The 15223-nt window shown below is 36.4% G+C and overlaps 1 protein-coding gene across 1 annotated transcript in view; it reads left to right on the plus strand.

The window, feature by feature from the left end:
- The first annotated feature begins 3979 nt into the window (after positions 1–3979).
- prim2 (DNA primase subunit 2) overlaps positions 3980–15223 on the plus strand; it is a 23848-nt gene continuing 12604 nt past the window's right edge. The window contains exons 1-5 of the mRNA XM_061746059.1: positions 3980–4126; positions 5369–5481; positions 11415–11509; positions 13161–13281; positions 13747–13842. Coding sequence (XP_061602043.1) covers positions 3985–4126; positions 5369–5481; positions 11415–11509; positions 13161–13281; positions 13747–13842 — 567 coding nt within the window. The 5' untranslated portion in view covers positions 3980–3984. The remainder of the gene's footprint in view (positions 4127–5368; positions 5482–11414; positions 11510–13160; positions 13282–13746; positions 13843–15223) is intronic.

Genomic DNA, 15223 nt, shown 5'->3' on the forward strand with positions numbered 1-15223 from the left:
CAGCTAGCGGCTTGTGAATGAAGGCTGATTTATGGTTCCGCGTTACACCAACGCAGCCGCTACGTAGGCTACGCCGTCGATTTAACGCGGAACCATAAATCAGGCTTGAGGAGCGAGCTGGCGAACGGCTGTTGCCAGGCAACGGAGCCGAAGAGGGGACGGGGCCAAGAGAGTGACCGTCCGCGTCCGTCGGGCTTCACCCGCAAGTCAAAGGGCAAGATGTGTCATCGCGTCGTAGGCAATGCAGGTTTATTTGTATAGCACAAGGTAATTCAACGTGATTTACATCAACATTAAAAGCGGCAAGACATAATTGAACAGTAAATAACAAATGTGAGTTTCAGCTGCTCCCATCAGGTCGGAGGTTCAGGGTACCTGCTTGTAAAACTAAACGTTACAAAAACAGCTTTGTACCAGCAGCCATCAGTGCCATTAATAAGTGAGGGAACTGCAACATAACTTTGTATTTATGTTTTGTATTGTTTCCTTTATCTTGTTTTTATGAAAAGGCACATTTTTTATCCTTTTGCTTGGTTTTAATATTTTAGTGTTTTTATCTACTGATATTTTAACTTATCTTGATTGTTATCTCGTCCTTCTTGTTCTTTGTTCTTTTAGCCAAAGCACTATTATGGTTTTAGATTGTATGAGGAGGCACTCACTGTGAACCAAATTTACCCAAGGGTACTATAAATCTATCTATCTATCTATAACAAATATAATGAAATAAAATGATAAGCAAAGAGGTAAAATAATAACTACTCTACGTTACATTAACGTAGACTCCTAATCCTGACCTTATGCGTTACAATAACGCACATCCCAGGTCACCTCATGTGCTTTTTTTTCCTACAGACTCATTACCCCAGCACTTTAGAAGCAACTTGTTGTACATTTTTTCCTTTAATATTATTTGCTCTTTTGCATTGCACCAGTCACCACAACAAATTCCTTATGTCTGTTAAACTGCTTGGCAATAAACTTATTTTATTTATTTATTTATTTGCACAATGATAACAGCAATTTTAACATACAATGACAAATGAATTGTGCAGGAGAGGAAAAGAAGCCCGAAGGGCTTATAAAAAATCCTCCCCCTCAAAATCACCAAAACAAATCAATCAATCTGATTCTGAAAAGCACAAGTTGTTAAAAATAAGGGCAGTAGAGTACAGCAGGTAAGTTTAATTTAGGGGTACGCTTCAGTAAACAGTAATGTTTTTAGGCCTGATTTAAAGGAGCTGACAGTTGGAGCAGACCTCAGGTCTACAGGAAGTTTGTTCCACCGGTGAGGAGCAGAATAACTGAACGCTGCCTCACCTTGCTTGTGAATGAGTCAATGAATCCTCGCTGATGCTATTATGTTATACTATTGTATAACATAATATTGTATAACATAATAGCAATAGCTTTTTTTCCACAGGTCTGTGGAAAAAAGTGTGTAACTTACCTGTTGAATTCAATCTTTGAGTAAAAGATTTTTTTTTTTTTATAAACTGGTTTGATCATTGAGTTTAACATTCTGATTACATTAAGGTGATAAAGACTAATTTTGAGTTAAAAAGTGGTTAAAAAGTTTAAAGGGTATTTCAGTTCATGAGGGTAACATTTTGTGCGTCAAAAAACTTGATTTAAAGGTGAAGTTACCTAATGTTAAAAAATAACTCTTCACAAGCACCTTTGAAGTATTCTTTTAAGTTTATTATAAAAACCCAATCTTTTTGTTTTAGAGTAAAAAAAGAGCTCAGGTTGGCCAGTTGTCACCAATAGTTCAAAACACTAGAGAGGCACTACAAATACAATCAGATGGGAATGTCTTAATTTCTACTCGACAGTCCAGACGACGTGTACCTAGAAACGGTCATAAAAATAGTTTCATCAAAATTAGACGCTTAGTTTTTACTGTACAAACTGCACAACGTTACTCTTACACACTTGAGAGAAAACGGCAAATTAAAAATGTAAAGTATTTCTTTCTTTCAACCAACTGTATATACTGTTCATATTTCTGTGATTATACATATATTTTATATACATTTTTTTTATTTTTTTATTTTTTATATACTTTTTATTTCTGACTTTTTAGTCTTTTTACCCCTCCCCTGCATGTGTGTGCTAAGTGTACTGCTGCCAACAAAAATAAGTTTCCCCACTGAGGGAGAAAATAAAGGATATCTTATCTTATCTTATCTTATGAAGTAAACATGGAAATATTTACTGTATGTACAATCAATGTGACCAAACAAACAGTTTCTATACAAGTTACTTAAAAATACACATTTATGTATAGCCTTTTGAAGGTTTGCGCAAGAGGCAGAACTTGGAGATAAAATAACAACAAATTAAGCTTAAGACGTTTCCAAGGTCCATCCATCTATCTATCTATCTATCTATCTATCTATCTATCTATCTATCTATCTATCTATCTATCTATCTATCTATCTATCTATCTATCTATCTATCTATCTATCTATCTATCTATCTATCTATCTATCTATCTATCTATCTATCTATCTATCTATCTATCTATCTATCTATCTATCTATCTATCTATCTATCTATCTATCTATCTATCTATCTATCTATCTATCTATCTATCTATCTAGTTTTCTGGCTCTTTGCCACCGGCCCGTCCGGAACAACAAAACGAGTGGCTCCTACGTGACGTCACCGTTTCTCTTCCTGAATCTGAGGTGACGTCACGGTTCTCCCGCGCTGGTTGAGCAGCCACTTTAGTTTGGCGGGACTGGCCGATCCTAGAGGAGCTTCTCCATCGCTACATTGGTAATGTCGCAGCACTTATGTAGCTCCAATGCTGTTTTGGCACTTCATGTGATAACTTGTTTGATTTGAACACGGTCGTTTTTAGGACAGCTCGTGGCCGCATGTTAGATAGTTAGTTAGTTGTTCGACAATGATGAAGTTTGTAACGTCAGTCAGTGTTTGTGTTGCTGCAGCAGACGTGTTCAATCCAGCACGCCAGTCGCTGTTGCAAGCTAAATAAATCTACTTAGAGGGCATATTGGTTTATGTACATTTGTTCACTGCCTATTCCTTGTATTGTGACATAAATCCCCCGTTAGCTCTATTTAGTTTTCTTTATAGGTCGATTGTTATGACTGCTTTTGTCCCAGCTGCCATTTTGACAGTGATGTCTGTCTGTCTTGTTGCACCAAATATGAATTGTAAAATATCTGACCTATTATCTAGTGTTTACCTAACATCCTTGATTTAATTAATAGATTCTCGGAGAAATCCATCACCGTGCAATGACAATTTATTTATTTTATTATTTATTTATTATTTATTGGATCCCCATTAGTCCGCATAAATATGAAGACTATTCTTCCTGGGGTCCACATTAAATCATACAGTTAATCAACAATACAGCATTTGTACAAAGAATTACATAGATCAATTAACCTGAAAATATTAACATAAATTTCTCAGTGCATATGAACAAATACTAATAATAATAATATGAACATTGAAAAATTAACATGAATGGATTCCTTTAACGTAGTTTTCTAATAGACTATTGTAACATAATATTATGTTGAAACACAGCTTCTCTCAATTTTGAAACTAGATTTGAAACTTAATTTTGAAACAATAACTTAATTTTGAAACTTAATTTTGAAACAATAACAATAATAACAGTAATTTAATGGCACTATCACGTGCTGCAACAATGCACCTTCCAACAATAATCATGCCTCATTCTGCTGCACCTTTCACTTTAAAAAAATTATATATATGTTATTTTATTTAGAGCTGTCATTTTTCTACCTCATACTGCTGCACCTTTCAGTTTTTTGACTGTATATATGTTAATAAGTGCCAAATCTGTTTATTTACTGTTTCCTATTTTTTAAATCTGGGTACAGTGAGCGAAATAACCGGAGTCAAATTCCTTGTTGGACAATGTTCAAACTTGGCCAATAAAGCTGATTCTGATTCTGATTTCTCCAACCACCAGACACCATGCAGTTCGCTCGCAACAAACGAAAGAAGCAGGATCTCCAGTCTGCGCACTACGAGCTGCCTCTGCAGTTTTATGGGCAGCCTCCTCTTGAAAACATCTCTCTCTCTGAGTTTGAGGGATTTGCTGTGGACAGACTGAAATGTAAGACTGTAGTGCAGGGGTGTCCAAAGTCGGTCCTCGAGGGCCGGTGTCCTGCATGTTTTAGATGTGTCCCTTTTTTATCAAACCGTGATGCAAGGAGCTTGGTCATCAACTAGGGATGGGCGGTATGGACTAAAAAATGTATCACGATAATTTCTGGCATTTATCCCGATAACGATAAAAATGACGATAAAAAAATACCGATTCAACTCCATCTTTTCAACTATAAATCTATCTCGCTCTCAGATCTGCCATGTTTGTTACACAAAAACGTCATCAACGGGAATTTATCTTTCTTTCTTTCTTTCTTTCTTTCTTTCTTTCTTTCTTTCTTTCTTTCTTTCTTTCTTTCTTTCTTTCTTTCTTTCTTTCTTTCTGGCTCATTTCCTTCCTTCCTTCTTTTTTCCCTTCTTTCTCCTCTTTCCTTCCTTCCTTCCTTCCTTCCTTCCTTCCTTCCTTCCTTCCTTCCTGCTCTCTCCTTCCTTCTCCCCTTCCTCTTTTCCCCCCTTTCTTCCTCCTTTCCTTGTTTTCTTCCTTCCTTCCTTCCTTCCTTCCTTCCTTCCTTCCTTCCTTCCTTCCTTCCTTCCTTCCTTCCTTCCTTCCTTCCTTCCTTCCTTCCTTCCTTCCTTCCTTCATCCTGCTCTCTTCTTCCTTCTTCCCTTCCTCTTTTCACCCTTCCTTCCTCCTTTCCTTGTTTTCTCCCTTCCTTCTCCTCCTTCCTTCCTTCCTTCCTTCCTTCCTTCCTTCCTTCTTTCCTCCTGCTCTCTCCTTCCTTCTTCCCTTCCTCTTTTCTCCCTTCCTTCCTTCTTTCCTTCCTTCCTTCTTTCCTTGTTTCCTTCCTCCCTTCCTTCCTTCCTTCACATACGTTGTGCGTGGATTTAACGCAGAACCATAAATCAGCTTTACACAAAAACATCAACGGGAATTTATCGTTTTTACCGCAAGATGACAAATTCTTATCGTGAGGAATTTTTTTGACGGTATATCGTGAACGGTAAAATATCGCCCATTCCTATCATCAACAGAACGATCCATACTTTGATGACAAGGTGGTGACGACCGTTAATTAGAATCAGGTGTGTTGATGCAGGAAACAACTAAAACATGCAGGACTGTGGCCCTCGAGGACCGACTTTGGACACCCCTGCTGTGGTGTTTCAAGACATTTTTTTTTAATGTGTTACAAACAGAAATACATTTGCATGACTTATGAATGATCTCTTCCTTTTAATGCCACCGCAGTGTTAAAGGCCGTTGAGAGGTTTGGATTGAGCGCTGTGAAGAACTCTGACGACTACAAGAAAAAACTGACTGCAGAGATGAAAATTCTGGACTTTCCTTACCGAGCAGATGCTGTGAGTATGCTTTTGTTACACACGATCAGAGCAATGTTAAAGCAATAACTAAAAAACTGTCCCAGAACTGTTACTGTTGTTGAAAGCAGGTTGAGATACTTTGTCACTGACTCTTTTAAACAGGGAAAGTCTTGCCTTTTCTGCAGTGAAGCCTCGTATACAGGACTGTCTCAGAAAATTAGAATATTGTGATAAAGTTATTTATTTTCTGTAATGCAATTTAAAAAAAAATAAATAAATAAATAAAAATAAATAAATAAATAAATAAATGTCATACATTCTGGATTCATTACAAATCAACTGAAATATTGCAAGCCTTTTATTATTTTAGTATTGCTGATTATGGCTTACAGTTTAAGATCAAGATTCCCTGAATATTCCAATTTTTTGAGATAGGATATTTGAGTTTTCTTAACCTGTAAGCCATGATCAGCAATATTAAAATAAAAAAAAGGCTTGCAATATTTCAGTTGATTTGTAATGAATCCAGAATGTATGACGTTTTTGTAATTGCATTACAGAAAATCACAATATTCTAATTTTTTCTGAGACAGTCCTGTGTGTCGATCCAATGGTGACATCAACAGTCATATCCATTTTCATTTTGTAATGGGGTTATAGGCACATTCATCTCTGCAGTCTCTTTGGTTCTGAGAAAGTGCTAATGGCACCTTCAGAACAACAGAGTTGTACATAAAGTTCATCAATAATTTGCAAATATACAACCCCCAAACAGAAAAAGTCCTCAAGATGTTAAGGGGATTTATAAAAAAGAGTCAAGTACCAAATCCTTAAATTTACTTTCACTTTTTTTTTTTATTCACACAGTATGAAAACAATATTTTTTCACATGTTTACATGTCATGAGTTTCAGTCCCGTAACACATTCCTGAATAGACAGTTAAGCTCTTACCACGTTTTTAAGCTTTTGTAGTGTGTTCAAAATTTGGTTTTGAATTGGCTTTTGCATCCCTTTTTTATGCATCGTCTTCGTTTTATTTGTTTTTGTTACCAAAAAAAAATGGCAAAAAGCATGCATGAAGGATAGAAGGATAGAAGGATAGAAGGAGGATAGAAGGATAGGAGGATAGAAGGATAGGAGGATAGGAGGATAGAAGGATAGAAGGATAGGAGGATAGAAGGATAGAAGGATAGGAGGATAGAAGGATAGAAGGATAGAAGAAGGATAGAAGGAGGATAGAAGAAATTTCGCAAAAAAAATGCAAAAACGAACGAAAAAACGCAAAAACGCACGAAAAAAACGCAAAAACGCACGAAAACGCACGAAAAAACGCACGAAAAAACGCACGAAAAAATGCAAAACCGAACGAAAAAACGCACGAAAAACGCAAAAACGAACGAAAAAAACGCACGAAAGAACGCACGAAAAAACGCAAAAACACACGAAAAAACGTGAAAACGCACTAAAAAACGCAAAAACGAACGCACCGCAAAAACGAACGCACGAAAAAACGCACGAAAAAACGCACGAAAAACGCACGAAAAACGCACGAAAAAACGCACGCAAAAACGCACGCAAAAACGCACGCAAAAACGCACGCAAAACCGCACGAAAAAACGCACGCAAAAACGCACGAAAAACGCACGCAAAAACGCACGAAAAACGCACGAAAAAACGCCTGAAGATGAAAAAAAAAAAAAAAAACATCCCTGAAGATGTCATGTAGAGGGCAGCATATGCTGCTTTGAAATGAATGATCTTATGCCATGGGCAGTGATAAATTCACATCATCACAAACTCCAGCTTTTAAGGGGTTGTTGCTCACAACCATTTACGTGTTCCTTCTTATCTTTGATCAGGAGCACAGATCAAAACAGATCTGATTATACTTATTGACCTTACTACAGGACACGGTTCCACTGTAAATGGTACAATGTCCAGAGAGTCCGATGCTACTTCTGAACAAGATTAACGCAGTGATTCTTTCTGCATAGTAAAGTTTTAGTTGGCATCGGTGAATGTAATGCTTGACAGAGGGTTCTCTTTGTATTTACTTTCCCATGTGGGCATTTTGCCTATTGATGATCTCTCAGTTGATCAATCTGAGGGATCAGTCAGTACGATTACATGAACTTACAGAAAATTGAATTTTTGCCTTAATCCGACCGATATCGAAGTTTTAACAGCCATGTTGTATACACATTAGCCGGGTTGTGTGTCCAGCTTCGGGTGCCCATTATGTACTAAAAGACTCCTTGAACCATTTAATGTTGCACACTATACAAGGGGGGGTATTTGAATTAATTCCAGTCTTTCCATGAGGAATGTTGCTTTAATAAAAGGTTTTTTTGTTTTTTATTTGTTCACAAAATATCAATCTTCTGCCCAGCTTTGCTTCTTAAAGATTTAATCTTTCATGAATACTGGTTTTCTGTTTTATCACTCCATGCAACTTTTGCTTTCATTTATTTGAAATAACATTGTTATTTTTTTTCTTTCATTTCTTAACTTTCATGAAATTGTCCCAACGTTTTTGAAATGTGCTGCAGGTCTGAAATGTAAAAAGAAAAAAATAAATGGACGAAGTTGGGGAAAAAAAAAATTCTGATGCCCAACTCTGAATTCAGTCTTGTCTTTGATGTTTTGGTCTCATCAAAAACACTTTTGATCACTGACTTGTTCTGTCAGCGGTGGGAGGATCTAAAAGAAGACGACCATGAGCTGAGATCTTGGAACGTGCAGTTTTTCTTTGTTCTAACTGGATAATGCCTGATGTGGATTTATGAACTACCTGTCAACTTGATTGGATATGAAGATTATATAGAGGTGTCTATCACTGAAATCTGTCAAGCCCTTCATTATTTATAACCCTGCTTGTAAATCCATAGCTCAGCAGCTGTTCCACATGATGGCGCATAGTGCACATACTGAAGAGGTCACTTAATGTGAGCAAACCCAAAACTATTATATTTGAATGGACTTACTACTTTTGCTATCATTTAAAGCAAAATATATATTTTTTTAAATTTTGTGTCTGGAAAACCCTCAATAGCACAAATATGCCTGTAGGTGCCCAAAAAGACCAAATTGGAAAGTCATTCTAAATATTTCTCTTCAGAAAACCTCTCAAAACTGGCTGTTATACAACTGTTAAATGGTGGGATGTTATAGAAATAGTTTGGAGAATGTTTAGGCTTCCACTTCATGAATCTAAAAAGATATGCACTCAAAGTATAACACTTTGTTAGATGCAGTAAAGAGTATATTTGATTTCTCACCTTTGCAGTAATTGCATTTGTCTTTGTTTTGACACCAGATGTATTCATAGAAACAGAAATGTAGTCATTTTATATGGTAATTTTTAAACGGGACTCTCACTATCCAATCAAATGTCAGGGGCCAGTATTGACAAATATAACTAAATGATATTCAATTTCACTAATTCAGTGACATGTGGAAAAAGTGCACCAAGTTTGAAACGAGTTGGCCACCAGGTGGTGCTCTAGACAGAGCATTTAGTGGTTTATGTGTGTGTTTTTTTTTGTTTTCTCATATCTTGAGAAGTAGAGGTGATAAAATAATCATTTTTTTCATCCAAATGCCTCCTGCTCTTGTCAGAAGTTGAAATGTCTCCAAACAGCATTGATTAAAAAAGGTTATCGAAAGAATTGTGGGTGGTCTAACTTTTTTTTAAGTTACGGGCCAATGACAATCAAGGGCCTGCTATGGAGCCAAATCAGGGCCAAAAGTTTTGCTAATTTGAAAATAAAATTTGAACCTGAAATTTTTTTTTTACAGTTTCAGTTTTATTTTTTTCAGTATCAGATCTTTTTATTTCAGTTTCAAATCTTTTTATTTCAGTTTCAAATCTTTTTTTCAGTTACAAATCTTTTTTTTCAGTTTCACGTCTTTTTTTTTCAGTTTCACGTCTTTTTTTTTCAGTTTCACATCTTTTTTTTCAGTTTCACTTCTTTTTTTTTCAGTTACAATTTTTTTTTTTTCAGGTTCAGACTTTTGGCCGCGATCTGGCGTGGGGGGCGTGGCATCAACTGAGAGGGGCGTGGCATCATGCGTGACAGCAGAACAGAGAAGGCGGGGGGACGTTCCTCACTCATGTTGCCTTCAGGAAACGTAGGTTGCAGAAGTTATCAGTAGAAGTATGAATCAACACTGTATATACACCATATTCACGTGATTGGCAGTGGAAAAAACTGATATTAGTGACACAATTCTGTTTAAAAAGCTGTTTTAGACCGTACTTGGTAGTATGTGGAAGTGGGAAATGTCAAACTTTAAAGTGTGGCTGTTGAACTGTACAGTCTGGCATAGTTTATTGCTTTTATACTGCGATTGGTGCCAAGTACGGTCTAAAACAGCCTTTCAAACAGAAATGTGTCACTAATATCAGTTTTTTCCACTGCCAATCACGTGACTATGGTGTATATACAATGTTGAATCATACTTCTACTGATAACTTCTGCAACCTACGTTTCCTGAAGGCAACGTGACTGAAGAACGTCCCCGCCTTCTCTGTTCTGCTGTCACTCATGATGCCACGCCCCCCACGCCAGATCCGGGCCAAAAGTCTGAACCTGAAAAAAAAATTTGTAACTGAAAAAAAGAAGTGAAACTGAAAAAAAAAGATGTGAAACTGAAAAAAAAAGATGTGAAACTGAAAAAAAAAGACGTGAAACTGAAAAAAAAAGACGTGAAACTGAAAAAAAAAGACGTGAAACTGAAAAAAAAAGATTTGTAACTGAAAAAAAGATTTGAAACTGAAATAAAAAGATTTGATACTGAAAAAAATAAAACTGAAACTGTAAAAAAAAAATTTCAGGTTCAAATTTTATTTTCAAATTAGCAAAACTTTTGGCCCTGATTTGGCTCCATAGCAGGCCCTTAAAGGCTCTATGGTAATGTTCAGGTGAATGTTAAAATTGTAACAAACTTCAGTGAATTGATCATTCTCCAACATTTCATCCATGATGGATGTTGTTAAAACCATCCAACCAATGGGTTGGTAATAATGCAAACCTGTCTGGTCCCCCATTTATTCATTACCTTGCAGTTCTATCTTTTTATATGCATATCTTCTCAACTTTTTCTTTTTTTTGGTTATGAACTAGCTCCTTTTTTATGTTTTAATTTATTTGGCAGGAGTATAAATTGCTGAAATGGCATCAAAGTGCCCCCTGTGCCAGCTGTTATTGAGTCACTTTTCTTTCATGTTACCATTGTTGAGGCTGAAAACGGTGATAGACTAGACATGAGGGTTGGAGAAGGTAAAAGTACCTCATTGTAGCGTCTTGTTTTTAAAACCGTGTAATGTCCAAAATGTAGAAAATAAACAATAAGAACGCTGCTCACTTTTTAGCTGTTATCGTAAAACCATTTCTTATTAGCTGATAACCGGCTGAGGGTTATGAAAGAGACTAAAAGATGATTCATGCATTCATCCCTGATTGATGCAGAGTATAGATCTTATCTGTGCACCCTTCATGGTAGCCGGCGCCATAGCTTTCCTCTTTGCCAGACTTGTATCTCATGAGAAATATAAATACACTTTGCAGAAATGCGGACTGCACCTGTAAGCTCTTTACAGGCAGACTGGGTTGCTAAAATATGCTTCTTTGTTCCAGCTGGTATTTTTACAGTGATTACCTCAAGCGTGTGTATCAGTCTTGAGCTTTTTAAATATTATTTTGCATTTATCTTTCAAGAAAAAAATAGCAAATGGCGATTATGCACATTACTGAAAACATTATCAAAGATACATTTAAGAGGAGGAGAGTGGGGGTTTATAGTACTGAATGGGTTTTAAATTGTCCTAAACCCTTTTTTTATATTATTGATGCAAGAAGGTAGTAGTCTGGACCTCCGGTCTCATAATTTTAAATAATACTCAACATAGGAAGTAGTGATGAATTGATGTACTGAGTTTAAAGTGCTGCTATTTCTGCACCTTTTAAAGGATGAAAAGACAGATCTGGATGGAGCAAGTGAACCTGAGAGACGGAGAAAGGACCATATCTCCCACTTCGTTCTCAGACTGGCCTACTGCCAAACGTAAGTATAATGGAAACATTATAACAGGGTTTCCGCGGGGTTTTAAAAAGTGATAAATGAAAATTGCCAAATTTAAGGCCATTAAAAGTGTTAAATTCACTGTCAGAGGTATTATTTATTTTTTTAATTGTATTATTTTTTACCTTTTACATTTTAAGCAGTCTATTTTATTGTCATTCACAAAGTGAAATAAATGTGAAACATCTGGTCAACATCAATGAGTCTATAAATCTGTTCTCTGGAGTGGTTTATAGGTCAAAATCTGTATTAATGTTAAAAGGTCCGTGATTAACACTCAATGTTGTGACAGTTTTTAAAAAAATCTGAAGGTAGTGAAAAAGGTATTAAATTGGTATTAAATTTAACATAAGGATTGCTGTATAAACCCTGTATAGACGAATCCGGCGAAACCCGGAAGTCGAGCGGCCGCCATTACTGCGGTGGCGGCTCCGCTCCTCCGCTCCTCCGCTCCAGCCCATAGACATATATACGTATGGATCTATTACTCCGCTCCCTGCCAGGCTCTCTTAATGTATTTGTATCATCGGAACACTCCTGTCCCGTCACGTGCATTTGTTTTGATAGTGAATGAAGACGGAGGGACTTTCAAAACTACCTTTTCTGTTTCACCAAGTGAACAGACAGAACGCAAAAAAGATGTTAAACTGCTGGAAAGGAACTGGAATTTACCGGGATACCTTAACAAGGAAGCCAGGGAGCGGTATATGGAGAAAATAATGATTATTAACGATTTGGGTTCATATGAAATCACTACTAAAGAATGGAGCTCCGATGAGGATTTACTGCCGCAGTTCTGCAGAACCACCGTCTTACTACCTTGTTTAGTGTTTGACAGCTGCTTCGGTAAATGTTTGACTCGCCATATGTTTCAATAAATTAGTATAATATAACAACATACAGTAGCCTACATCTTTTTTATTACTCTTACTTCTCTTTTCTTTTTTTTTTTATGCTGAAGAGGCTCCGATGGCGTGAGCAATATTTTTGTTTTCCTCGTGAGATTATTTTTTTTCTTCTGCAGCTACAAATAGAGTTAATATTTTTTCCTCAACAAACTAGTTTTATCTGCAGATTGGGGTTATGTATGTATGTATTCTGTATCATCCGGAGCTGAGATAGTTCTGCCCTTCAATTAGAGACCTGTAATTGCGTTTTTTTTTCGTCATCGGACGCCAGGCGATCAATAAAATATTCTTGGATACCTAAAATTAAACAAAACATACACAGGTAATATTTAATTGTGCAGACATGCCTCGTAAGGAGAGGAGGTGGAGAGAGCTATATTACAAGTGTTTAATCATACACTCCCTTATCTCCCTATTCCTCTATTCTTTCCTGCTTATCGCTCAAACAAATCATTATTTATAAATTAACATCAGCATTAATTTAAGATACCTTCATTATTTATGGAAGGCCACTGTCTAACATCATCAATCCAGCTATAATGATGCTGTAGAGCGTCAGGTTACAATAACAGCGCTGCGGTGGCAGATTGACACCTGCCACCGCAGCAATGGCGCCGCCGCAAGATGGCGGCGCACACAAACCGGTCGCCGGATTCGTCTATAAGTTTGAGAAATGTTGTTAAAATACAGCAAACTGATCAACTTTTAATGTTTGTATTTTTAAGGGAGGACTTGAGACGCTGGTTTATACAACAGGAAGTCGATCTTTTCCGCCACCGTTTTAATGACCTTGATCCAAAGAGAAAGCTTGAATTCCTTCGCAAGAACAGTCTCCAATATGACACAGTAAGTTCTTGAAATCTTATTTTCAGCCTGGACTGGAGTGATGCCGCAACCTAAAATGTAGTTTCTGCTGTAGAACTATAATATTTGCTGTTTGAAACACTTGACCTACACCAGTTGATCTATATCATGTCTTAATATCAGCTGACTATCACAAGTTTGTCATTTTTATTCATGTTAATTGTTAAAAGCTTATTGAACTTGTACGGGTTGTAAACTATGTCTTTCTACAATGTCACCAATCAGTCTTTGTTCACTTTATAGTGTTTTCTTTGGTGTGTTGTCACTAGATGGAGCAGTTTAACCACAATAATAGGATCCAAGAACTTCAGTGCTTCTCTAAATATTGAGTTTATATATATATTTTTGTAATAAAACAAAGTAATTTAGGTTCAGCCTTCATTGCATTAAATCTAACAAAATTAAACTTTGAAACAGCTGACCTGAAATGTATCAATAACTTTTCAGATCAGTGACACGGAGAAAAATGAGCTGCACCAGAAACTTATCAACTCCTGTTATAACATCAGTGGAGTAACTGTGAAGAGCCAGGACATCTACAAAGTGAGTTACTTCTCTTTTTCTATTGAGAATGATGATCATGTCGTCATTCACAACCATGTTGTGATACGTTCAATGTTTTAAGTGATGCAAAATTGTTGGAAATCTACTTTAGAGTCACTGCAAGCTAATGTGGGACAGGTTAGAACAGGGGTCGGCAACCCGCGGCTCTAGAGCCGCATGCGGCTCTTTAGCGCCGCCCTAGTGGCTCCCTGGAGCTTTAAAAAAATGTTTGACCTTTTTTTTCCTTTTTTTCTTCTTTTTTTCTTTTCTTTTTTCTTTTTTTTTTCTCTTTTTTCCTTTTTTTTCTCTTTTTTATTCTTTTTCTTCTTTTTTCCTTTTTTTCAATTTTTTCTTCCTTTTTCCCTTCCTTTTTAATCTCGACATTTCGACTTTTTTCTCAAAATTTTAACTTTTTTTCTTGACATTTTGACTTTTTTCTTGAGATTGTACTTCAACATTAATCTCAACATTTCGACTTTTTTCTCAACATTTCGACTTTTTTCACGAAATTTTGACCCTTTTCTCGACATTTCGACTTGTTTCTCAAAATTGTACTTCAACATTAATCTCGACATTTCAACTTTTTTTTCGACATTTCGACTTTTTTCTCGACATTTTGACTTTTTAACTTGAAGTGCATAATGAAAAAAAAAATCCTCCCCCAGTTATAACTAATATAGATACATGCAGCATGTGTTGCCTTCATTCTAAGGCTTATACAAGACTTTTAATTTTTTGCGGCTCCAGACATATTTGTTTTTTGTGTTTTTGCTCCAATATGGCTCTTTCAACATTTTGGGTTGCCGACCCCTGGGTTAGATGAAGCCCCTCGTTGCAGGATTTGGCTCCCGTACTAAAGTGTTGGTGACGCATCAGTCCCGACTGTAGTCAGTAGCAACACAGCAAACGTCAGGCTTCCACAGTAGCTTAATTTAAAAGAAGAAGCTGGGCAGAATTAAGAGGAAAACTTCCTCCTTTTGAGATTAAAAAAAAAAAATTAACATAGTAGATTTGTAAAATTTGGCTATATTTGATGTAATCTCTCTTTTTTGTCCTGCCAATGACTAAAGTGAAGAATGGCTGTGAAATGTGAACCAATTTGTAAAATGGAAAATTTACGAGATGAAAACAATTCACGTTTGCCTTCAGAGCTCTGTTAACTCTTGCTTACCTTCAACGCCAAAAATATTTGGAGTTTAAACTGTATTCCTCCCTAAGGGGATTTTAATGAACTTATTTCAGCAATTATGCTATTGGGAATAAGGGATTACCACTCAGTTCTTATGCATTATGTCTTGCTTTACTGTTACACCAACATTCAAACCTGTCAACAAAGTTTGGAGGCTGTTTAAGAAATAATTTGTACATCAATTACAACTAT

This window comes from Cololabis saira, chromosome 17, assembly GCF_033807715.1.
Source record: "Cololabis saira isolate AMF1-May2022 chromosome 17, fColSai1.1, whole genome shotgun sequence".
NCBI lineage: Eukaryota > Metazoa > Chordata > Actinopteri > Beloniformes > Belonidae > Cololabis > Cololabis saira.